Source organism: Panthera pardus, unplaced genomic scaffold (assembly GCF_024362965.1).
Source record: "Panthera pardus isolate Hobbes unplaced genomic scaffold, ASM2436296v1 HiC_scaffold_21, whole genome shotgun sequence".
Lineage (NCBI taxonomy): Eukaryota > Metazoa > Chordata > Mammalia > Carnivora > Felidae > Panthera > Panthera pardus.
Window position 1 is genome coordinate 46,978,723 of NW_026526777.1, and position 25,559 is coordinate 47,004,281.

The window sequence follows — 25,559 nt, forward strand, 5'->3', positions numbered from 1 at the left end:
CATGATCTCCCGGTTTATGGGATCAAGCCCTGCATTGGGCTCCTCGCTGACAGCATGGAGACTGCTTGGGATTCTTTCTCTCTATCTTTCTCTCTGTCCTCCCCTCCCCTGCTCACGCACATGCACGTGTTCTCTCTCTCAAAATAAATGAACAAATAAACGTTTAAAAAAAGAATTAGGGGATGCCTAGGTGGCTCATTCGGTTAAACTCAGGTCATGATCTCACAGTTCGTGGGTTTGGGCCTCGCAACTGGCTCTGTGCTGACAGCTTAGAGCCTGGAGCCGGCTTGGGATTCTGTCCCTCTCTCTCTGCCCCTCCTCCACTCATGCTCTGTCTCTCTCTCTCTCTCTCAAAATTAAATAAACATTAAAAAATTTAAAAAGGATTAGATGTTATACGTATAAAATGCTGGCCCATAAAAATAAAAATTAAAAAATGATATCTGTATAGTTGTAATTATTATCACTACTAGATAATTTTTTGTCTGTAGAATAAAAAGACTTTGCTACTACTCTGCTTTTTTTCCTAAATAAGGTTAGCTTCTGCAATTGTATTTAAAAGAAATACTACTTTTTTTTGCAACTTTAATGTGACACAATGTTTCTAAGTTTATATGTGTGTGTGTGTGTGTGTGTGTGTGTGTGTGTGTGTGTATCTTAATGATTTTTTTTTTTTGTATTTTGGGTTATATAATGTTTTTAGGACCTTGATAATGTAATACTCAAGAAAGAAAAGACTTCAAAAAGAAAACTTATTTCCTTGTGAGACTTTATTCTTATCACACTAGAAAAATTATAATTGATAGTGTAATTTGAAAACCCAAATAATAACACTGAGGAAAAAACAAGGAGTAAAAAAGCCAACACATAATTTGAAAGGGATTTTGAAAACTGTCACATTATTCATATTCTCTTTGTCTATAAGCATGTGGCTGAACACTACAATGTTTTATAGTAAAGACTTCTATGCATTTAAGTAACTAAGAAATGCTAAGTAAATACTTTTAGTGTACATGTTTTTTTTCCCACAAATTAAAATAGCCATGGCCATACTTGGTGTTCTCTAAAGGAATATGGATACTATGAAAATCAATGCTCAACTTGTAAAGGAGAAATATGAGATGTTGACATAGTGACTCTTTATTCAATATCTTCCTCCATGTTGGTCTGATCTAGGGCATGTATCTCTCTTTCAGGTAGTAACCCATATTCATTTAGGAAAGACTCCACATCCCCAGCAAAAAATTCTTCTGCAAACTGTTCAGAAACACTAATAAAATTGCTTATGAGTTCCCCACCTTTGTAGACAAGCAGTGTGGGGAGTACATCTGAGGAAAAGCGGTCCCTAGCACCTGTATTAGAAGCTTTTATTTTACAAAACTTGACCATAGGGTATTCAACTGCAAGGCATGTAAAGCTACTGTTTAGAGCATCACAGCCCTTAATGCCATCTTCATAAATGTGAACAACAATTGTGGTGATTTTCTGCTCCTTTTCAATAGTTTCCAGGAATTGCTCCCCAGTTTCCAGCTCATACACAAACCCATATCTAGGCCCAAAACTCAGCTTCTGGTGCATATCCTGCATACACTGTCTCCGGTATTTACGAAGGCAATTTTCATCTTCTTTGTCCCGGTGGATTAGTTCATATTCTTGAATGCTCATCTAGGAATAAACACAAGAAATGACAGAGATCATTCAGTCAGAATTTATATGCTTTAGACACAAAAGCATATAGACTCAAAGTTTGCATGTGCTATTTTCTCCCCCTCATCCTACCTCACTCGTGGTGTGAAGGCCTTCTCCTTGCCCACTTTTAGTCTTTGTTCAAATGTCACCTTCTTTGACTACACCACCTAACAGAATGCCCACCCTATGCTCTCTATTTATTATATTGGTTTATTTTTCTTCATAGCAATAAACACTACCTGAGATTGTGTTGTTTATTTATTTATTTAATAATAGTTTTTATAACTGATAGGTCCCATGGGGCAGGAATTTTGTCTCATTCATCACTCTTCACTATCTGCTGTAGTATCTGGCATATAATAGGAGCTCATAACTATTTCATGATTAGAGCATGCCTAAATATTGCTGTGGAGCCACGAGATGATCACCAGTAAGAAATGTGCCGCTGAACTACCCATCACTTTGGGTAAAAAAATCCCAGCAAGTTCTACCCTGGAGTGGCTTTCATAAAAAATAAAAAGGTATAGACACACAATCTAAATGTGTCACTCAAAAATGCCTTTATGTTTCTGATGCAGTCTGTTGAGAATTAATATATAATGAATGGTATACACTGGTTTAGAGATAATAATCCATAAGGTGATTTATTCCACAATGGAAATCACTTTATGGGTTTTTAATTAATATGATTATTATTGTTATTGTTATATAGATAATGCATGCTAATTATAAGGATTCAAAAATGGCCTAAAAGCTAAAGGAAGGAAGGAAGAAATAGTGAAATTTCCTCACTCTAATATTCTGAGTTTATCTCCATTAACATTTTAGAGATCATCTTTTAACATATCACATGGAAATACACATTATATGACAAGTAAATTACTGTGATTTTTTGTTAATGCTGCTTTAAAAAAATCATGATACCTTAAAAAAAAAAAGTGGTTTATTCTGCTTATCTTCTTTCTCCTACTTGGAAAAAGGAAGTTGAGATCTCTCAACCAATCCTATCCTTCCAACTAACCAATATCGTCAAGTTGGTGAGTGTCTTTCCCTACTTTTTTACACACATGTTCATATAATCATATAAGCATAAAAATATATGCAGTGATGTGGTTTTTTTCCCCATTGCTCTAGAGAATGGGATTGTATAATTTACCATACTCTGTATCTTGCTTTCTCATATTATAGAACTGCCTGTAAGTCAGCTCATGTATTTATAACTAATTCTTTTAATAGCTGCTATACATTTTTAAATATGGAATATCTTCACAGGCATTCACTTCATTTCCTGTTTTTTTGCCAATATAAATACTATAATATATATTTTTGAAATATATCTATTTTATAATATCTCTAAAGTGATTCTTTCAAGTAATTTTGACTAAAAACATTGTAAGTTATTTATTATTGATTTCTCCTTACCTTTCTGCTGAATCTTTCTTTTGAGTCTTTGTTATCTCTACTCTGAGGAGAAGACATTTGTCTGAGAATCTCCTTCTTGCTTGGTGGAACTGAATCACTGTCTTCACTCTCTAATTTAAACTTTCTCCAGTCATTTATTACTCCCTTGGGTCCTGAAATCAAATAAAAAACAAATTGTTTTCCTTTTTATTTTCAAAACGACTATTTATACAACTTAAATTTGTATTAAATATTGCCATGGGAATAGACTTGTCATCTTCTGCATCGGAAACGAACATCTTGTTTTGGCTAGAAATTTTTGACTGCCCCGCTCATAAAAATGTTTTCCCAAATTAATCTTGTTAAATGGGTTATGGCTAAGAATTTTTCTGAAACATCTACATCAATGAAAATACAAATTATACACTTTGAACTATTGGCAAAATTTGAGGGTAAATTTGTTAGAAATTAGAATGTAGAGAGAAACTAGAAAAATGGCACTTTTATTAATAAGAAGGAAGCTTCAGCAATAAACTAAAATTGGCACCCACTATTAACAAAGGATACTCGGATTATTAGGGAAATAAATTGAAATGATATAAAGATCCAGGAAACAACAATAATAATAGCACATACAAGACAACCAGTGAGAGTAGCCTGATCTCAATTAACATAACCAAAATGGCTTTAAGAAAATTATTACATAATCATCCAGTTCCTTTTAAGATTTTAAGAAACTTTTACAAATGTAGAAAAGCTGGGATTTGTAGATTTAGGAAAAATTAATAAAATCAAGGATGATCCAACTGGAATTCAGATGTTTAGTAGCCGTGATAAATAATAACAGTGTTTGGAAGATCTAAATTCTTGAAAATATGGAGTTTTAAATATCCTTAACTAAAGATTAGCCCTATCTATACTTTTAATATTGTATTATATATGTGGATATACTCGCTTTCTCCCCCATATTTCTAATAATTTTTAAATTTATATAATATATTGGGATGTCTGGGTGGCTCAGTCAGTTGAGTGTCTGTCTCTTGATTTCAGTTCAGGTCTCTTTCTACCTCCCCCTCTGCCCCTCCCCTGCTTTCTCTCTCTCTCTCTCTCTCTCTCTCTCTCTCTCTCTCTCTCTCTCTCTCCCCCTTTCTCTCTCTCTCTCAAAAAATAATAAAATAAATATACATATACATAATATACAATATGTACTTTTAATATAAAGTTACTTATATTAAAAATTATATTCAGTCAATCACTGTGTTCTGTTTACTTGTATAGTCTTCATCTTCTAGATATGTTTTCTGTCTATGCAAAATATGCATGTGTATAGCATGTGTTTATATGTGCAGAAAAGGGCATCTTTTTCTCTCGTTATTTTTACAGGTGGTAGTATATTATACATACTTTTTCTCACCTTGCTTTTTTAAATTCATAATATATCTCAGAAATTTTTTCATATACATAAAGAGGATCTTCTCTTTTTTAAAAAAACGGGGGCATGGCATTCCATTGTGTAGATGTTAAATTGCTTAAGTAGTTTCTTATTGATGTATATTGTTGCTTCCACATTTTTTCTATGATATATGATTCTGAATGAAGAAACTTGCACATACATTTTTTTTTCTATCCATGCAATTCTGTCTATAGGTTATTGTAGTAAAATTGCTTGGTCAAAAGGCATATACATTTCTCTCTTTTTTTAATGTTTTTAAATGTTTTTATTTATTTTTGAAGGAGACAGAGAGACAGAGCATGAGCGGGGGAGGAGCAGAGAGAGAGGGAGACAGAATTGGAAGCAGGCTCCAGGCTCTAAGCTGTCAGCACAGAGCCTGATGTGGGGCTCGAACTCACAAACTGTGAGATCATAACCTGAGCTGAAGCCAGATGCTCAACCAACTGAGCCACCCAGGCGCCCCTAAAAGCATATACATTTCTAATTTTGATACTGCTATACTACTTTTAAGGAAGTTGTGCCAATTTACACTCCTACCAGTAATATATGAGTATGCCTCTTTCCAAAGTGTGTTATTAAACTTTTTACTTTTACAAACTGTATGAAAAAAAATGTATCTCACAATAGTACTAATTTCATAAGTGCTATTTAAATTTTTTTTAAACATTTATTTATTTTTGACAGACAGAGAGAGACAGAGTTTGAGCAGGGAAGGGACAGAGAGAGAAGGAGACACAGAATCTGAAGCAGATTCTGACGAGCCTGATGCAGGCTCGAACCCACGAACCGTGAGATCATGACCTGAGCGGAAACCAAGAGCTTAATGAACTGCACCACCCAGGTGCCCCATAAGTGCTATTTTTAAAATGTTTACTTTTTAAGTTTTGAGACAGAGAGGTAGAGAGCAAGCAGGGGAGGGGCAAGGGACAAGGACATAGAATCCCAAGCAGGCTCTATGCTGTTAGCACAAAGCCCATGTGGGGCTTGAACTCACAAACTGTGAGATCATGACCTGAGCGGAAACCAAGAGATAGGTGTTTAACCAACTGAGCCACCCAGGTGCCCCAGTGCTGTTGTCGTTGTTGTTGTTGTTTTAATTGACCTATCTTTTGCTCATTTCTCCATTTGATTGTTGCTTTTTTTTCTTACTGATTTGTAAGAGCTTTCAGTATATATTAGGAAATTAACTCTTTGTCAATTGAATTACAGCTGGTTTCCCCCAATTTGTTAAATGCTTTTTGGAATTTGCTACTAATGACTTATCAGACAGCAGACATTCTTTCTTCCCTTTCTCCCTTCCTCTCCTCCCTCCCTCTGTTTGTTCATTGGTGCCTTCTTTCCTTCCTCCCTCCCTCCCTCCCTCCCTTCTTTCCTTCCTTCCTTCCTTCCTTCCTTCCTTCCTTCCTTCCTTCCTTCCTTCCTTCCATCTTTCCTCTCTCTCTCTCTCCCTTCTCATTTTTATAGCTGAATTTATCAATCTTCTTTTATGGTTTCTTGGTTTTGTGCCATAATTAGAAAGGTATTCTTCACAGTGCCATTATAAAATGAATTCCCATGTATTTTGTTAAGTACTCATGTGAATTTGGGGCTCCTGGGTGGCTAAGTCGGTTAAACATCTGACTCTTGATTTCGGCTCAGATCATGATCTCACTGTTAGTAAGTTGGAGCGCTGCATCAGGTGCTGATGGTGTGGAGCCCGCTTGGGATTCTGTCTCTCCTTTTCTCTGCCCCTCCCCACTTGTGCTCTCCCTCTCTCTCTCAAAATAAATAAAAATTTTTTTAAAGTACTCATGTGAATTCATTCAACCTTCTTTCTAAATTTAAAGGCTCCATTTCATATTATTAAAAGACAGAGGAAAGTATTAATTTAATAAGAGTCAAAAGAGTTTTTAAAAAACCCTAAACTCTTATTTTTACTTATTTTTAAGATGTTATTTATTTTTTTAATTGACAGTATATTTATATTATATTTAATATAATTTATAATTTGTTATATATATTTATATATGTACATATATTAATATAATTTATAATATAATTTAATATTATATTTAACTGAAGTATAGTTGACAATAATATTATATTACTTTAGGGTTTACAAAATAAGTGAAGAGGCTTAAGAGGTACAAACATCTTTTTTTTTCTGAGAGGGAGAGAGAAAATCCTAAACAGGCCACACACTCAACGCAGAGCCCGACACAGGGCATGACCATGAGATCATGACCTGACCAGAAATCAAGAGTTGGATACTTAACTGACTGAACCACCCAGATGCCCCTACAAACCGAACTTTTAAACTTGAACCATGCTATTTGACTTTTAAACTCTTAGTAGAGGCATATACACAGTCGTGTACAATTTAACAGATTAGGAAAACAGGCTCTGGGTGAAATGAATTGAAGTCTTAATGTTTTCTGGAGGAATACTGAAATGCATTTAATTTAAGAATGTTTTATCATTTCTTTATATTTTCAGATTCAAAAAATTAAAATTAAAAACTCTACCTTTTGGTCTACTATTTTTTGCAATTGCAAAGAAAGTTCATAGTGAGAGAAATTAGAGAGGAAGGAGCTTAATTATACTGTGCATAGAAAGGTCTTATAATAGTTGGGCAGTAAGAAATTCTCAATAATAAATGTTTTTCTCATTCTTTGACATCTAAATAAAACTGCTTAAGAGTATTTGACTTCACATTCATTTTTCCACTCAAATATTTTTAGATGATTCCATGAAACCATTCAAATATACTACTTAAATTTCATACTGAATAGTGGCAATAAGAACATTAGAGATCTCCAGATTTAACTTTAATTTAATAATTATTATTTTCTTCTAGATTTGCTTACCTGTATGGGTAGCCTGTCCTTCAAAGTCTTCCTCCAAACTTTGGCTTTTGGCTTCTTCCATTTTAGGGATTAGATTTGATATAATCTATAGTATGAACAAAGAAGTAATGATTATATATGTATACATATACCTTTCTATGTACAGTATAATTAAGCTCCTTCCTAACTTCTCCCACTATGAACTTTCTTTGCAGTTGTAAACAATAGTAGACCAAAGGTAGAGTTTTTAATTTTAATTTTTTGAATCTGAAAAAATATATATATATATATGAGATTCTATTATTCTCCTGCTGCCAAGTTCCACAGTAGGCTAAGAGTTATCACTAAGTGATAAAGTGTTTAGTATGTTTCTGTCTGCCTTGTAAAAGGACATCAATGTAATGTTTATGTTATTAAAGATATTTTGACCTAAATATTTTACATAATTCATAGTTTGTTTTTACTTAAAGAGCCTTCAGTTTAAATCTATGTACTTAGTGAACATTATTTATTACATAGTTTTTTATTTTGTTACCAAATATCATACAATTATATCCCAACATTTTATATAACAACACTTTTAAAATTAATAATAATTATAAACTTACTATGAATACTATGTGCAGACATTGTTCCAATTACTTTATGTGTCAAAAATCATTTAATTCTCACATAGCCATATGTGGCGGAGATAATTGTTAATGTCATTTTACAACTGAGGAAGCTGAAGGACAGGGAGTTTAAGTTACTTGTCCATGATTGCATAGTAAGTGGTAGAGCAAAAATTTGAACCTAGATTCAATTGTAGAGCTAAATTTTAAGTCATTACACTCTTATGGAAGTTAACGTACGGAAGTAGAGTCATTTTGTCAATATGGTTTGACAAATCCAACTTCTGAACTGGCATTAACGAATAATGATCTACGAAACAGTGCTGTTCAAAAACTAATTCCATAACATCTCTCCAGACCATCAAGCAAGTTTTGGTGAAATCACCCAACAAGCAGATAACAATTAGTCACTATGCCTATAGAATTTTGACTAAATAAAATATGTCACAATATCTACCAAAAGTACATGAAGTTTTATTCATGGGAAACTCTTTGATGTCATTATATAGAACCTATTTATTCTTTGTTCACATCAAATCCAACTTATGTACTTAGTTATCTTTCCAACATCTGGAAAACTCTATTATACATACTAACACATTCCCTGCGGGTCCGTATAGATGTGACTTTTTTGAAATTTCTAAGTGAGGGAGGATTTACTGACAGTGGGTATACCATCTTTTGTACTTTTTCTTCCTCTACCTTCTCCTGTTTGCCTCTTTCTTTCAAAGCCATTTCTAAGCAATGATATCATCCAACTTATGCTTTTATTCCTACCTTACTTTTTTATTGATTTTATTGATTATGCTTGGATTTGATTTGTTTGGTGCTTTCCTAAGTCATGGAATGGTAAACCAGAACTCTTTGTCTGGATTCCTTATTTGGTTTGACTTCTGCTCCTAACATAATTTTGTGGTCTCATAATTTTATTGTTTCTTTTTTTTTTTAATTTTTTTTTAACGTTTATTTATTTTTGAGAAGAGAGAGACAGAGCATGAGCTGGGGAGGAGAGAGAAAGAGGGAGACACAGAATCCGAAACAGGCTCCAGGCTCCAAGCTGTCAGCACAGAGCCAGATGTGGGGCTTGAACTCAGGACCCTGAGACCATGACCCGAGCAGAAGTCAGACGCTTAACTGACTGAGCCATCCAGGCGCCCCATAATTTTATTGTTTCTATCATTGTAGTCCTTACTGAGAATCACTGGATGTCAAAGGTCTTTGCCAATTTGATTTTATCCATTTGAACAAGAAAAGCCTTTTAAGCAAAGGCTGTCGAGAGCTCTTGGAGACTGTAGATATGGATTTTAAATCGTGTGTCTTTCTCATGTTCATGTAAAAGGGGGAATATAAGCAAAATAAATGGTTTGAGTCACTTAAAAAAAAGCTATCAAGGGAACACCAATTTATTACACAATATTTATGTAACTATAGATGTAATCAAAATATTAAAATTCGATGGATTTAGTAATTAAAAAGAATAAAGGAAAATGGAAATAAATAAATGTTAGTTAAAACAAGCTACTTAAGGGACACCTGGCTGGCTCAGTCAGTAGAGCATACAACTCTTGATCTCAGGGTGGTGAATTCGAGCCCCACATTGGGTGTACAGCTTACTTTAAAGTAAACAAACAAACAAATAAGCATTATATTTAAAAAGCTACTTAAGGGTGTCTGGTTGGCTCAATTGGTTAAGCGTCTGACTTCTACTCAGATCATGATCTCACAGTTTGTGAGTTTAAGCCCTTTGTTGGGCTCTGTACTGACAGCTCAGAGCCTGGAGCCTGCTTCAGATTCTGTCTCTGTCTCTCTGCCCCTTCCCTGCTTGCTCACTCTCTCTCTCTCTCTCTCTCTCTCTCTCTCTCAAATATAAATAAACATTAAAGCTACATAAACACTAAGCTACTTAATTACTTATTGCAATTACTTAAAAATAATTTTTGCATTTAAAAAATGAATATTTATTAGTTTGCTTCAAAAGAACACTTCACAACAAAGTAATAGAAACTTTTTGATAACTTCAATAGTTCTTTAGTCCCTAGAGAAGAAGACACTCGACCAGACTTCCCCCCACTGCCCGCAGAAGTATAGAGCTAATTTGGGGTAACTACGATTCATGGTAAATACAATAAATACACAATAAGTACATTAAGACTATCTAAAGATAATTTTTATTTCAAATGTTGAAGAAAAAGAAGCATAACTTGCTTCTTGGCTTGCCTCTTGCCAACCTAGTTAGAAATCCAGTAAACAAAAAAAAAAATTCATTTTCCAAAAAGACTTTTGCCAATTTGTTTACTGAAAAGATAATCCCATTACTTGGGGAAAACTTGATTCATTGATTCAATTAGTATATTTTAAGAATAGACTATGTGGCTGGCATTTCCATAGGCTCTGAATTACATGAAGAACAAAACTCTTCCAATATGACACTTACAAACACTAAGACCTAAGTCAGCTAGGTTGTCTATTTAGTAAAAATCAGAGCCCATCTTTACCTAATGCCTTCATTTGAGTTAGAGCACAAAGATTGATAAAATTTACTACTATTTACTACTAGGGAAACCAGTCAACAGATACAAATTGAAAGAAACATATTGAAACATATTTGCTGACACTGCTTGAAGACTCTGTAGAGGAGACACAAGTCCAGTATAATTAACTTATTGATGTTTTTGATCTATACTCCTATTAATAATATTCCCTGTCATCACCTCACTCTGGGGTTTTCTGATTTCCTCAAATAACTTATCTTTTTCAAAATTAGCATTAGTATCCTAAAATTAATTGAATTAGTATTTGGAAGGTGCTTAGATCCAGACACATAGTGAGTGTTATGTGAGTCTGTAAAATAAAATAAAAATATGTATTTTATGTTTGTAATACAAACATTTAAAACAACAATCATTTAAAACATATGATCAGCATTTGGTTTGCAGTGGTATTCTTAGTGGTTAAAAAATTCCATGAATGCTCTGGGTTAAAGGTTTTAAAATAACAATAGGATTTTACAAGACTTTGGGTATTAATCAGCTCATCTGTGTGTGATTGCAAATTGGTGATAAAATAGGGCGAGAAGACAGAAAAGTGCTTCCATCCCCAAATTTTCTGTGGTTCAGCAGTTACTGTATTTTCCATCTTATGTATTATAAAAATCTGTAATGTTGTTCCCTTTTGATTTTAGATATATATACATGTTAATGAGACCTATAGTTTAAAATATAATTTTACCAGGTTTGGGTTTTATTTTCCTCTTAGTGTAGGATTTTAACAGTAATTTAAAATAATGGCTGATAGGGAATAACATTTCTCACACTTTGCTCTTAAAACTCTAACACCTCCCATAGTGATGATCTAGAATAGAAAGGAAGTGAGTAAAATTCTTAGACATTAGTTTAAAAAACTCTTTAAAAACCCCAAATCTACCCCTAAACTATTTCATTATTATCATTATCCTTGTTCACATGATACTGTGATGATGACATCTGTTAATCATTTTAAATACATTGACCTGATCTAATCAGACTATCTAGTTTACAATTGACTTGTACATTCTCAGTGTTCTGAAGAAGAGCTTTGCCTTCAATACTAACTATTGTAGTTTGCTGGTAGATTTGCAAAAACTAGAGTCATCTCACCACTATGTTCTAGATTGACTTCTCTCCTAGCATCCACAGCAATTTTTTTAGGACTTATTTTTACATTCCTTTTCCTCCACTGCTGTAAGCTTTTTTGAGGACAGGAACAAGTTTTTTACTTGTTCTTGTCTTCTTATAATTGTTTCACATGTTATAAATACTCCATAAGTTACAGCAGCCATTTAAAAAAAATTTTTTAATGTTGTTTATTTTTGAGAGAGACAGAAGCAGAGGCAGAGAGTGGAGGGGGGTGAGGGCAGAGAGAGAAGGAGACACGGAATCTGAAGGAGGCTCCAGGCTCTGAGCTGTCAGCACAGAGCCCAATGCAGGGCTTGAACTCACAGACTGAAAGATCATGACCTGAGCCGAAGTCAGACACTCAACCCACTGAGCCACCCAGGTGCCCCTACAGCAGTCATTTAAAAAAGAAACCACTATGTGCTAGATACTTTATAGATACTATTTTTAATTTTCAAAAAATTATTATCTTCATTTTTCAGACATGGATTCTCAGGTTTCAGGAGTTCCGTGACTTGCCAAAGCTCACAGAGCTCGTAGCAGTAGATAGAGCCAGGGTTCAATCCGAATTTGTCTGACTCTCAAACCTCAAAAATCCTCATTTTTTTTCTGTTCTTTCATTACCTCAATAAAATGCTAAAAGGAATGAATGAATTAACCAAATAAATCAGCCTAATTTTTTATAGAAGCATTAAAACCAAGATGAGAATATGAAAAATAATCGATCAATAAGCTACCATGTCCCTAAATTCCTTGAGATAGTAGTTACTTGAATGATAAATGTCTCTGTTTTGCATTAAACCTCACTGATTTATGCTGAGTGTAACAGCATAAATAAATAAATAGTATAAGTAAATAAAAGCAAGTGTAATATGCAATAATATGTCAGTTCTGTATCAAACTGAAACTAGAAAATGCAAAGTTATGGAAACATTTTACTTAGCTTTGTATGGAGATTTGGGCAGCCAAGTGATATTTCACTCATGGGATTCGTATCAACCGCTTAAGAATTAACTGTATACTCCAAAGAATGGTATTTGAATTTTTAAATGTAATTGAAACAACAGTCTTTAAGATCAATTTCTAAAATTAAGTCTGTTTGCTTCTTAGTGCTATTATTATGTAGCTCCCCAAATCTTCTCAATGTGTGGCATATATTTGAAAACTAACACTTCAGTCTTTCAAACTGTCTGCCTCTTTTCAATTTGTCAGAAATCACATAAACATAACTTCCTGGTATTTTAGTCTGCTCAGGCTATTTTAACAAAATACTATAGTCTTCTGGGGCAGAAATGTATTTTCTCACAGTTTTGTAGGCCAGGAGTCCCAGATCAAGGTTTGGCAGGGCTTTCTGGTGAAGCTTCTCTTCCTGGCTTGCAAACAGCCACCTTTACTCTGTGTTCTTGCATGGTGTAGAGATTGAGTTCTCTGGTGTCCCCTCTTGTAAAGACACTAAATCTATGGATCAAGGGCCTACCCTTGTGCCCTCATTTAACCATTACTTCCTTCCTTACTAATTAGTATCTCAAAATACCATCACAGTTAGAGTTAGGTCATCAACATGAATTGTGGGGGGGCACAATTCAGTCCATAGCCCCTGGTTCTGTTTTGTGACAAATTATCTAAATTATGTAGATGCTGGCTGTTATTTCTGAGTCTGCGTAGCCTGCCTTTTCCTTAATTTCTGAAGCCTTGCAACCTCTGGATTTCTCAGGATTCACCATCTATCGTCTAAGAATTACAATTAGTGCAATGAGGCATATCTAGGATTAACTTGTCCATTTTTTTGGATTCTTCACTAGTTCTTTCCCTGCTTCTAGACCCATATTCCTGAGATAACATAGAAGGCTCTATAAAAATATAGGGCAGGAAGCCCCTGCATGCCAAATAATATAAATGCCAGTTATTTCCTTGGCCAGTTTCTGGGGTGCACTGATGCTCTAAGGAAAGTATTGGTGTCTGTACTAACTACAATAGAATGTAGAATATTCAGGCATAACAAAGAATGAAATCTTGCCATTTGTAACAACATAGATGGAACTAGAGAGTATCATGCTATGTGAAAGAAGTCAGTCAGAGAAAGACAAATACAAAATGATTTCACTCACATGTAGAATTTAAGAAATAAAACAAACAGAGGCACCTGGGTGGCTCAGTTGGTTAAGCTTCCGACTTCGGCTCAGGTCATGATCTCCCAGTTCGTGAGCTTGAGCCCCGCACTGAGATCTGCCCTGACAGCTCAGAACCTGGAGCCTGCTTCAGATTCTGTGTCTCCCTCTCTCTCTCTGTCCCTCTCCCACTCGTGCTCTCTCTCCCTCTCTCAAAAATAAATAAATGTGAAAAAAAAAATTTTTAATTGCTAGGTGGAGAAAAATCTATAGAAATTCTGCTTCACCTTCACTTCTTTTTTGTTTAGTTTTTATTTAAATTCCAGTTAGTTAACATACAGTGTAATATCAGCTTCAGGTGTTCAATTTAGTGATTCAACACTTGCATACAACCCCGGTGCTCATCACAACTGCCCTCCTTAATCCTCATCACCTGTTTAACCCCTTCCCCCCTCCTCTCCTCTGGTAACCATCAGTTTGTTCTCTATAGTTAAGAGTCTGTTTCTTGGTTTGCCTCTCTTCTCCCCCACCCCCGATCCATGATAGTTTGTTTTGTTTCTTAAATTCCACATGAATGGAATCATGAAGTATTTGTATTTCTCTGACTGACTTATTTTTGATAGAAACCCTGATTTTGTGCCTTGATCTGTGCTTTATTAAGGGTGTCACTCTTACAGGGCTTCACATCCTACCCTTTTCTACCTCTAACCATACATCTCCTTAGGTCTGTGCTCTCCTGTTTTTCCAAGGTGACTGTGAACTAATCTGATCAACTAAGCCAGGCTAATGTTCTCACCGATGCTAATATATTAATGTCAGATGTTTTAACCCTTGCCATGACTATCTTTCCCAATGTCATATTGGACTCCTATAGCAAACAGTTCTGCTTTTCCTTTATTAGTAAAAAAGTGCTGGGAATTTCACATCAGATAGGTCTAATAGCACCATGTCATATCATAGGAGTTATTACTGGGTTTGTGGAGACCTCCATTACCTCTCAAATCATAAAGATAGCTATAATGATTTCACATAAGACATAATTTCTTCTTTCTCTATCCCACCTCTCTATTTTATTTACTGACATTGAGAACTGGAGGTTTCTAGTAAGAGTAATGTTATGTTAGGTCCAGTATCAATGTAGAGGGAATTTTATGCCTCATAATATGTCAGTTAATTTCTTGAATAATTCTCCAATTGATTAATTATATATGTCTTCTCTGAGGAGTAGCTAAGCTTCTTGTGGGTAAGAACCATGCATTACAATACTTCGAGTGACAGTATAACATAGTAATACATAAACACTTGGGTTCAAATATATAGCCCTGCCAATTATTGACTGGGTGACCTTGAACAAATCACAAAATCTCTCTGTGTTTTAGTTTTCTTATTTGTAAAATTGGAGTAATAATAGTGGCCACTTCAAAAGGCTGTGTGAGTATTAAATGATATGCAATGTATCGTGTAAAATGTGTAATATTTAGTTGTAGGAACTTAATAGATGTTGAGCAAAAGTGATAATTAGTAAATAATTACAAATTTTAAATACTAAAATAAAATATTTAAAATTAATAATAGATGTTGTCAAATCAATATAAATTTTGTTTTGGAATCAATGCATTTATGCACTGCTTATGTCTAATTATCTCTCCCACCCAAGAATATCTGTGTGTATGTGTGTGTGTGTGTACATGTGTGTGTACACAGTCACACATATATTATACATTTATCTCAGAATTGTTTTCTATTCTATTTTATTAACTAAAGTTTATCCTAATACTTTGATTTATGCTAATACTTTGGTTATCTTTATCCTAATACTTTGATATACTTCTAGTAAGGTCTGTTTGCCATAAAACATTTAAGACATTTAAGAATGTGAAACCTGAGGGGAAATTCATTTGGTGAATTACAGGCTAATTCAGGTTGATTAATACAGGTAATACAGGCTAATTAGCCTGAAATACAGACTAATAAAATGTACATGAAAATGCCTGGAAAACAATAGTAAGATTTTCTGAAAAGTGCATAAGTGGAAAATGAGGGGTGGTGATTTAAATTTGATTTTCCATTTTTGTCATAGTGGTTTATATATTTTTTCTAAATTTCGGTTATTTAATGGAGGAGGACTTTGCAGAGATAGTTACAATACTCAGGATTTATGTTGCTGCCTTTAGTCATTCTAGTTGTTAATTTTGGAGTAGGTCAACTTTCACATTGTTTTTTATCGTAATGAAAGTTTTTTTTTTAATAAATCCGCAGAATCATGAATGGATTATAGCACACACTATCCTCAAAATGGCTGTCACAAATAGATGCTGAGCAAATGGTTGACACCAAGCAAACGTTACTTTTCTTTCTCTTACATATAAAACACACACCTTGATGCCATCGAAAACATCCCTTTATCACTTTCACTCTCCCTGGTATCTAAAGTTCATAACAACTTAGATAGAAGAATTGTGATAGAAACTTTAATAAGAGACACTGCAGAGTATATATAATGGTTAGTGGTTCCTATTCTTCTCAAATTGTTTTGAGTCTCATTTTGCTATAAATGAGACTGGACAGGTGGAAGATGTAAGGAGTCTTTTAAACAATTTGTATGTCAGGAATGCATAGCAAATGGCAGTCTTCTATTTGTCAGCCAGTATCATCAGTTACAAATATCCTGGGAAAATATAAGCTTCCAAATTATAACTGAGTTTTTGCTCCTATGAAAGAAAAAGACACTAACCTATTCAAGTTTGCTCTTACTACAAACAGACATTTCCTTAGTTGTTCTGAAGCAAATAGAAATGTTGGAATCTTGCTGGAAATTCAGAGCAGATACCTTGTTTTGAATATCTGTATATCTCGTAACTATACTTACTTTAGCACTTACTGTTATAATTACAGTAGACGCATTATCATGAATGGTTCATATATATTTTGACAACTTCTGTAATTCAAATGCATTTTATAAACATAATATTTACTCAAAAAATTGCCATGATGAGTTAGATGACCTCTAAAATTTTTTCTAGCTTTAATGTTAGGATATATATACGTATAGGATATATATATAAATGGATGCTATAGTTGAAAGCTATTTTTGAAGTTAATAAAAAAACTCAATGACAAAACAATGGGAAAATTTTACTTCATTTTCATGAGGCAAACTGTAAAGATTATTATTAATCATAATTACCTCCACAATGAGGCAAAATAGAAGAAAATATAATCAATGAAAAGAAAAATAGCACCTAATTTAACAAATATCCACAAACTCCCTGTATTCTTTTCTTTTATTTATTTTTATTTTTTTTAACGTTTATTTCTTTTTGAGACAGAGAGAGACAGAGCATGAACAGGGGAGGGGCAGAGAGAGAGGGAGACACAGAATCCGACACAGGCTCCAGACTCCGAGCTGTCAGCACAGAGCCTGATGCGGGGCTCGAACTCACGGACCATGAGATCATGACCTGAGCCAAAGTCGGCCGCTTAACCGACTGAGCCACCCAGAAGCCCCTATTCTTTTCTTCTTTTCTTTTAAAACATTACTTCTGTGTCATTAAATTTTTGAAGTAACCTTCTGAAACAGCTATTATTATCCCCACTTAAATAGACAACCCCTCCCTGTAAAAACCTCAAAAATGTAATACAAAAAAAAACAAAAACAAAAATTAAGAACACACAACTGGTTAAGTGCCTGGTTCTAAGCCTGAGAATGCTTTCTCACTGAGCGTAATACTCCCTTTCACAGCTCAGGAGTCATATCTTTAAATGCAAAGTGCAAGGAATCATCCCTTCTTTCCTTCAATTCTCTCTTCACTCAAAGGGAGGACTGAAGAATTTTAAATTTCAAAATTAATTCACTATTCATGGTTTTATTTAACTATCTGAAATAACTATCTTTGAGTCTGGAATATCAGACTCAAAATTATGTGTTTATTCTGAATTTACATTAGTGAAGATGAGTAGTGCCAATCTCTTTAAGAGGGAAAGATCCGCAGAATTTGTTTTACAGTTAGATAAGTCATTACTGAATGTTACTTTGAAATATTTTAAAAGAACACCCATGAGCATTAAAATCAGTATTCTTTCCCCCAAGGTAAAATTTTAAAAATTGTATGAAGAAGATTACCTGCAGACTCACAGTTTGATTCTATGTGCCTCGTATCCTTGGTTATGTTCAGTAGATGAGAAGGCCTGTTTACTGAACTCCACTTGAACTGGGACAGGTTTAAGCTCAGATTTAAGATCCCTGAATATTGATGACCTTCGCAGAAATAGCTCTGAACAGGTAATAGGATTAACATAAGAGATTTACAAAGCCTGTTCATTAACAGTAAGGCAAAGACAAACTAAAACAATGAAGAACTTCAAGTTCTGTGGTAAATACAATCTTTGTCCACCTATTTTATGTTATTTGAAGAAAAAAAATTATCTCTTTCCAGCATGGAAATTTCACTCAGAAATTCACTTGCCGTTTTCAGAAAGAAAAAATTAGTTTTTCTTGTCAAGAAATTTTCTTGGTCCAACTGTAAGAACTATCCTTCTTGACAATTGCATTTGGCATGGTCCATTTTCCTCCTAAATTCACCAAACAACTATTTTCTTCTAACTTTTTAGTGCCCTGAAATGCCTTGCATATTAAAATCTTTTATTTTTTATAAATAAAAGATTTATTTTTTTGTTTGTAAAAAAAATACTGGAAATGTTTGAATACAGTCTTTGTTATTTTTTTTTTAAAAATTATTTATTTTTGAGAGAGAGAGAGATACACAGAGTGTGAGCAGGGGAAGGGCAGAGAGAGGAAGACACAGAATCCAAAGCACGCTCCAGGCTCTGAGCTGTCAGCCCAGAACCCAATGCAGGGCTTGAACTCATGAATCATGAGATCATGACCTCAGCCCAAGTTGAATGCTCAACTGACTGAGCCACCCAGGTGCCCCTTGAATAGTCTTTATAATGTTAATGAGTTCAACCTTTCTATCTTGCCCCTACTTTATTGTATCTTTCCTAGTTCTTGTTTGTTTTATTATGTTGGTCATTTCATTTTCCTTCCATTGGCATTCAAAACAAAGAACTTTCATTCAACAACAACTTATAGACTGCCTACCCTTTGATAGGGAATGCTCAACAGAAGTGTTTTTGCAGTCTTTGAAAATTAAACTTCTGAAATGAAACTATTGGTTCAAAGCACCTCATAGAATGTATATTCTGTAATCTAAGAGTAGTTACCTTATAGTTTACAGAATGCATTTAATGGGCAAAAGATAGCAATTACATGAATATTTATTTATTACAATAAAATGAGTATGTATTTATTAGTTCCATAAATATGAGCACCTACTTTGTGTAAACCAGCAGTGACTAGGTACTGAGGATACAAAGAAAATTAAACTATATGCCCTATGTCATGGGGATCACAGTTCAGTAAAGGAGATAAGAAAGTAAAAATCACAATGAAATGTTATAATTACTACAAAATTGGGACTATGTAAGAAATATTTTATGACACAAATAGAGTTAGTTTTCAACTTTTTCTGTAAGTTTTTTTTGGGGGGGGTACAAGTGAGCGAGGGGCAGAGAGAGAATCCTATGAGGGGTTAGAGAGAGAGAGAGAGAAGTGGGGCTCATGTTTTACCTGAATTGGGGCTTGAGCTCACCCCAGTGTGGGACTCACTAACCATGAGATCATGACCTAAGCCAAAGTCAGATGCTTAACGATTGAGCTACCCAGGCACCCTAAAACGTTTTTTGTTTTTGTTTTTTAAAATTCAAGTTAGTTAACATGTAGTGTAATAATGACTTCAGGAATAGAATTTAGTAATTCATCACTTACATAACACCCAGTGCTCATCCCAGCAAGAGCCCTCCTAATGCCCATTGCCCATTTAGCCCACCCTGCTCACCCAACACCCTCCAGCAACCCTGTTTGTTCTCTGTATTTAAAAGTCTCTTATGGTTTGTCTCCCTCTCTGTTTTTATCTTATTTTTGCTTCCCTTCCCCTATGTTCATCTGTTGTTTTCTTAAATTCCACATATGAGTGAAATCATGATATCTTTCTCTGACTTATTTTGCTTAGCATAATACTTTCTAGTTCTATCCACGTTGCTGCAAATGGCAAGATTTCATTCTTTTTGATCATCAAGTACTATTCCACTACATATATATATATATATATATATATATATATATATATATATATGCGTATATGTACACACACACACACACACACACATACATACACACAAGCACACATATCATTTCTTCTTTATCAATTCATCGGTTGATGGACATTTGGGCTCTTTCCATGCTTTGGCTATTGTCAATAGTGCTGCTATAAATATTGGGGTGCATGTGCCCTTCGAATCAGCATTTTTTCTCTTTTGGGTAAATACCTACTACTGCAATTGCTGGGTTATAGGGTAGTTCTATTTTTAATTTGTTGAGGAACCTCCATACTGTTTACCAGAGTGGCTGCACCAGTTTGCATTCCTACCAGCAGTACAAAGGGTTTCTCTTTCTCCACATCCTCGCCAACATCTGTTGTTGCCTGAGTTGTTAATTTTAGCCATTCTGACAGGTGTGAGGTGGTATCTCATTGTGGTTTTGATTTGTATTTCCCTGATAATGAGATGTTGAGCATCTTTTCATGTGTCTGTTAGCCATATGAATATCTTTTTTGGAAAACTGTCTATTCATGCCTTTTGCCCATTTCTTCACTGGATTATTTGTTTTTTCAGTGTTGGGTTTGATATGTTCTTTATAGATTTTGGATTCTAACTCTTCATCTGATATGTCATTTGCAAATATCTTCTTCTATTCCATCAGTTGCCTTTTAGTTTTGCTGATTATTTCCTTTGCTGTGCAGAAGTTTTGTATCTTGATAAGGTCCCAATAGTTCATTTTTGCTTTTGTTTTCCCTTGCCTCTGGAGATGTGTTGAGTAAGAAGTTGCTGAGGCCAAGGTCAAAGAGGTTGTTGCCTGTTTTCTAGACTAGGATTTCGATGGCTTCCTGTTTTATGGTTAGGTCTTTCATCCATTTTGAGTTTATGTTTGTGTATGGTAAAAGAAAGTGGTCCAGGTTCATTCTTCTCCATGTCACTGTCCAGTTTTCCCAACATCATTTGCTGAAGAGACTCTCTTTTCTCCATTGTATATTCTTTCCTGCTTTGTCAAAGATTAGTTGGCCATACATTTGTGGGTCCATTTCTGGGTTTTCTATTCTGTTCCATTGATCTGAGTGTCCGTTTTTGTGCCAGTACCATACTTTCTTGATGCTTACAGCTTTGTAATACAGCTTGGAGTCCGGAATTGTTATGCCTCCAGCACTGGTTTTCTTTTTCAACATTACTTTGGCTATTCAGGGTCTTTTCTGTTTTCACAAAAATTTTAGAATTGTTTGTTCTAGTTCTGTGAATAATGCTGGCATTATTTTGATAAGGATTACATTGAATCTGTAGATTGCTTTGGGTAGTATCAACATTTTAACAATATTTGTTCTTCCAATCTATGTGCATGGCATGTTTTCCCATTTTTGTGTCTTTTTCAATTTCTTTCATAAGCTTTCTATAGTTTTCAGTATTTAGATTTTTCACCTCTTTGGTTAGGTTTATTCCTAGGTATTTTATGGTTTTTGGTGCAATTGTAAATGGAATTGATTCCTTGATTTCTCTTTCTGTTGCTTCATTATTGGTGTATAGAAATGTAACCTATTTCTGTACATTGATTTTATATCCTGCAACTTTGCTGAATTCATTTATCAGTTATAGCAGTTTTTTGGTGGAGTCTTTTGGGTTTTCCACATAGAGTATCATGTCATCTGCAAAGAATGAAAGTTTGACTTCCTCCTTGATGATTTGGATGCCTTTTATTTCTTTTTGTTGTCTGATTGCTGACACTAGGACTTCCAACAATATGTCGAATAACTGTGGTGAGAGTGCACATCTATGTCATGTTCCTGACATTAGGGGGAAAACTCTCAGGTTTTCCCCATTGAAGATGATATGAGCTGTGGATCTTTAGTATATGGCCTTTATAATCTTGAAGTATGTTCTTTTTTCCCTACTTTCTTGAGAGTTTTTATCAAGAAAGGATGCTATATTTTGTCAAATGATTTTACTGCATCTATTGAGAGGATCATGTGCTTCTTATCCTTTCTTTTATTAATGTTATGTATCACATTGATTGATTTGCAGATATTAAACTAGCCCTGCATCCCAGGTAAATATCTCACTTGTTCATGTTGAATAATTCTTTAATGTATTGTTGGATCCGGTTTGCTAGTATCTTGTTGAGAATTTTTGCATCCAAGATCATCAGGGAAGTTGGTCTGTAGTTCTCCTTTTTAGTGGGGTCTTTGTCTGGTTTTGGAATCAAGGTAATGCTGGCCTTGTAGAATAAGTTTGCAAGTTTTCTTTCCATTTCTATTTTTTGGGGCAGCTTCAAAATAATAGGTGTTAACTCTTCTTTAAATGTTTGGGAGAATTCCTCTCTAAAGGCATCCAGCCCTTGACTCTTTTTTGTTGGGAGATTTTTGATTACTGATTCAGTTTCTTTACTGGTTATGGGTCTGTTCAAATTTTCTATTTCTTCCTGTTTCAGTTTTGGTAGTTTATATGTTTCTAAGAATTTGTCCATTTCTTCCAGATTGCCCAATTTGTTGGTATATAATTTCTCATAATATCTCTTATTATTGTTTGTATTTCTGTTGCATTGGTTGTGATCTCTTCTCTTTCATTCATGATTTTAGGTTAGGGGTTTTGTTAATTCTTTCAAGGAACCAGCTCCTGGTTTCACTGATCTGTTCTACTGTTTTGTTTTGTTTTGTTTCATTTCTATATCATTGATTTCTGCTCTAATCTTTATTATTTCCCCTCTTTTGCTGGTTTTGGGCTTTACATTCTGTTCTTCTTTCAGGTCTTTTAGGTGTAAGGTTAGGTTTTGTATTTGAGACCTTTCTTCTTTCTTTAGGAAGGCCTGGATTGCTATATACTTCCCTTTTATGACTACCTTTGCTGTATCCCAGAGGTTTTAGACTGTCGTGTTTTCATTTGTATTGGCTAAAATGTACTTTTTGATTTCTTGGTTAACCCTTTCATTCTTTAGTAGGATGTTCTTTAATCTCCAAGTCTTCATGGTCTTCCCAAATTTTTTCTTTTGGTTGACTTCGAGTTTCATAGCGTTGTGGTCTGAAAATATGCAAAGTATGAACTCGATCTTTTTGTACTTGTTGAGGGTTGATTTGTGACCCAGTATGTGATCTATTCTGGAGAATGTTCCATGTGCATTTGAGAAGAATGTATAATTTTGCTGCTTTAGGATGAAATGTTCTGAATTTATCTGTTAAGTTCATCCTGGCCAGTGTGTCATTCAAAGCCATTGTTTCCTTGTTGGTATTTTGCTTTCATGATCTGTGCATTGTTGTAAGTGGGGTGTTGAAATTCCTTACTATTATGGTATTAATATCAATGGGTTTCTTTATGTTTCTGATTAATTTATTTGTATATTTGGGTGCTTTCACATTGGGGCATAAATATTTACAATTGTTAGCTAATCTTGGTAGATAAACCCCTTAATTATAATATAATGCCTTTCTTCATCTCTTGCTACAGTCTTTATTTTAAAATCGAGTTTGTCTGATATAAGTATGGCTACTCCCACTTTCTTTTGATGACCATTAGCATGATAGATGGTTCTCCATCCCCTTACTTTCAATCTGCAGGTGTCTTTAGGTCTAAAATGAGTCTCTTGTAAGCAACATATAGATGGTCTTGTTTTCTTATCCATTCTGATACCTTATGTCTTTTAATTGGAGCATTTAGTCCATTGACATTTAGAGTGAATACTGAAAGATATGAATTTAGTGCCAATGTATTGCTTGTAGAGTTGGTGTTTCTGGTAATGTTCTCTGGTCCTTTCTAGTCTTTGTTGCTTTTTATCATTTTTGTTTTGTTTTGTCTTTTCTCCACTGAAGAATTTCCCTTAAAATTACTTGCAGGATTGGTTTAGTGGTCATGAGCTCCTTTAATTTTTGTTCATTTGGGAAACTCTTTATCTTTCCTCCTATTTTGAATGACAGCCTTCCTAGATAAAGAATTCTTGGCTGCATATTTTTCCAATTCAGCATGTTGAATCTATCCTGTCACTCCTTTCTGGCCTGCCAAATTTCTGTGGATAAGTCCTCTGAGAACTTGATCTCTTTTCCTTTATATGTTAAGGACTTTTTTCCCCCTTGCTGCTTTCATAATTCTTTCCTTGTCTGTGTATTTTGTGAATTTGACTATGATATGCCTTGATGATGGTCAGTTTTTGTTTAATATAATGTGAGTTCGCTGTGCTTCTTGGATTTTGATATCTGTGTCCTTCCCAAGATTAGTAATGTTTACTGCTATAATTTGCTCACATAAATCTTCTGCCCTTTTTCTCTCTTTTCATCTTCTGGGACTCCTATGACTCAGATGTTATTCCTTTTTAGTAAGTCACTGAGTTCTCTAAGTCTTGTATCATGATCTTTTGCCTATGTTTCCTTCTTTTTTTCTGCTTCATTATTCTCCATAATTTTATCCTCTATATCACTGATTCACTGCTCTGCTTCATCCATCCTTGCCATCATGGTATCCATTCAAGATTGTATCTCAGTTATAGCATTTTTAATTTTGGCCTGACTAGATTTTATTTCTTTTATCTCCACAGAAAGGATTCTCTGGCGTCTTCTATGCTTTTTCAACCCCAGCTGGTATTCTTATTATTGTGGTTCTAAATTCTAGTTCAGACATCTTACATATATATGTGTTGGTTAAGTCCCTGGCTGTCATTTCTTCCTATTCTTTATTTTGGGGTGAATTCCTTCATTTTATCATTTTGGAAGAAGAAAAAAAATTATAAAATAAAAAATTAAAGTTAAAAAACTAAGAAGAAAACAAAAAATCAAATAAAAGAAGCTAGGTCCTAGGTGTTTTTCAGTCTGCATGCTGAAAGAAGCTTTATTCAGTATAGAAAAAAGGGAAAGGAAAGAAAAAATAAAGCTAAAAATTTCTATAGTTAAAAGTTTATATAATAAAATAGAATAAAATAAAATGAAATAGAAGAAAACATTTTTAAATAAAATATGTTGTAAAAAAATAAAAATAAAATTTTCCTCTTTCTGTATCCAAGAAACAGAAAGAAAAGAGAGAAAAAAAGAAAACAATTAAAGCAAAACAGAAACAAAGAAAATGCACAAATAAATGAACCAGCAAATAGAATAAAACCTGAATGAAGTTACATCCAGTTTCCTCTGGAACTGAAATTATGAATCACTCTATAGTCTGTACACTAAGCAGGTAGAGTGTTGGTCTTCTGGGGGATGTGCTTGGAGGGCACAGTTGGGCAGGACTTGGTGTAACAGCTTCAGTCTCCACAAGGTGGTGCAGCTTAGCTTACTGGGATGGGTCTGTGTGTACAAGGGAGAGCTAGCATCCTAGTCTCTGGTGCAAGAACTTCGTTCTCTCACTGACCAGCAATCAAGCACCCCTCCTTTGTCTCAGGCCCCTGTCCACTCCCTACCTCTACCCTGTCCATGTCCAAGCTGTTCACCTGCCAGGGGGCACCTCCCTCCAGAGTTTTGTCTCAGATGGGGTTGTGTTCCAAAACCCCACACTTCAGAGACCCCTGTAGCTTGGACCCACACTGACTCTCTGGGGGAGGTTCTCACTGAGCAATACCTGGGTGCCAGCTTGCCCCAGAAAATGTTCATGCGATCAGGCAGTGGCAGAGGTTCAGAGATTAAGGCAAATCATAATACATAGCCACTGCCAGGTTTCCCCACACTGGCATCCTTGTCCCAATC

At 34.6% G+C, this 25,559-nt stretch overlaps 1 protein-coding gene across 2 annotated transcripts; it reads right to left on the minus strand.

Moving 5' to 3' along the window:
* Positions 1-738: 738 nt before the first annotated feature.
* Positions 739-17,972, minus strand: PDC (phosducin). Of its 2 annotated transcripts, none has more exons than XM_019426753.2 (4): positions 17,864-17,972; positions 7,390-7,474; positions 3,112-3,263; positions 739-1,665 (listed from the first exon to the last, which is right to left on the minus strand). In XM_019426753.2, exons 2-4 carry the CDS (start codon positions 7,448-7,450, stop codon positions 1,141-1,143), a joined length of 738 nt encoding a protein of 245 aa, XP_019282298.1. In that variant the 5' UTR covers positions 7,451-7,474; positions 17,864-17,972; the 3' UTR covers positions 739-1,140. The 2 variants fall into 2 exon arrangements, with proteins under 2 accessions (XP_019282298.1, XP_019282309.1); XM_019426764.2 differs by having other exon boundaries at positions 17,876-17,958.
* Between the last annotated feature and the right edge of the window lie 7,587 nt (positions 17,973-25,559).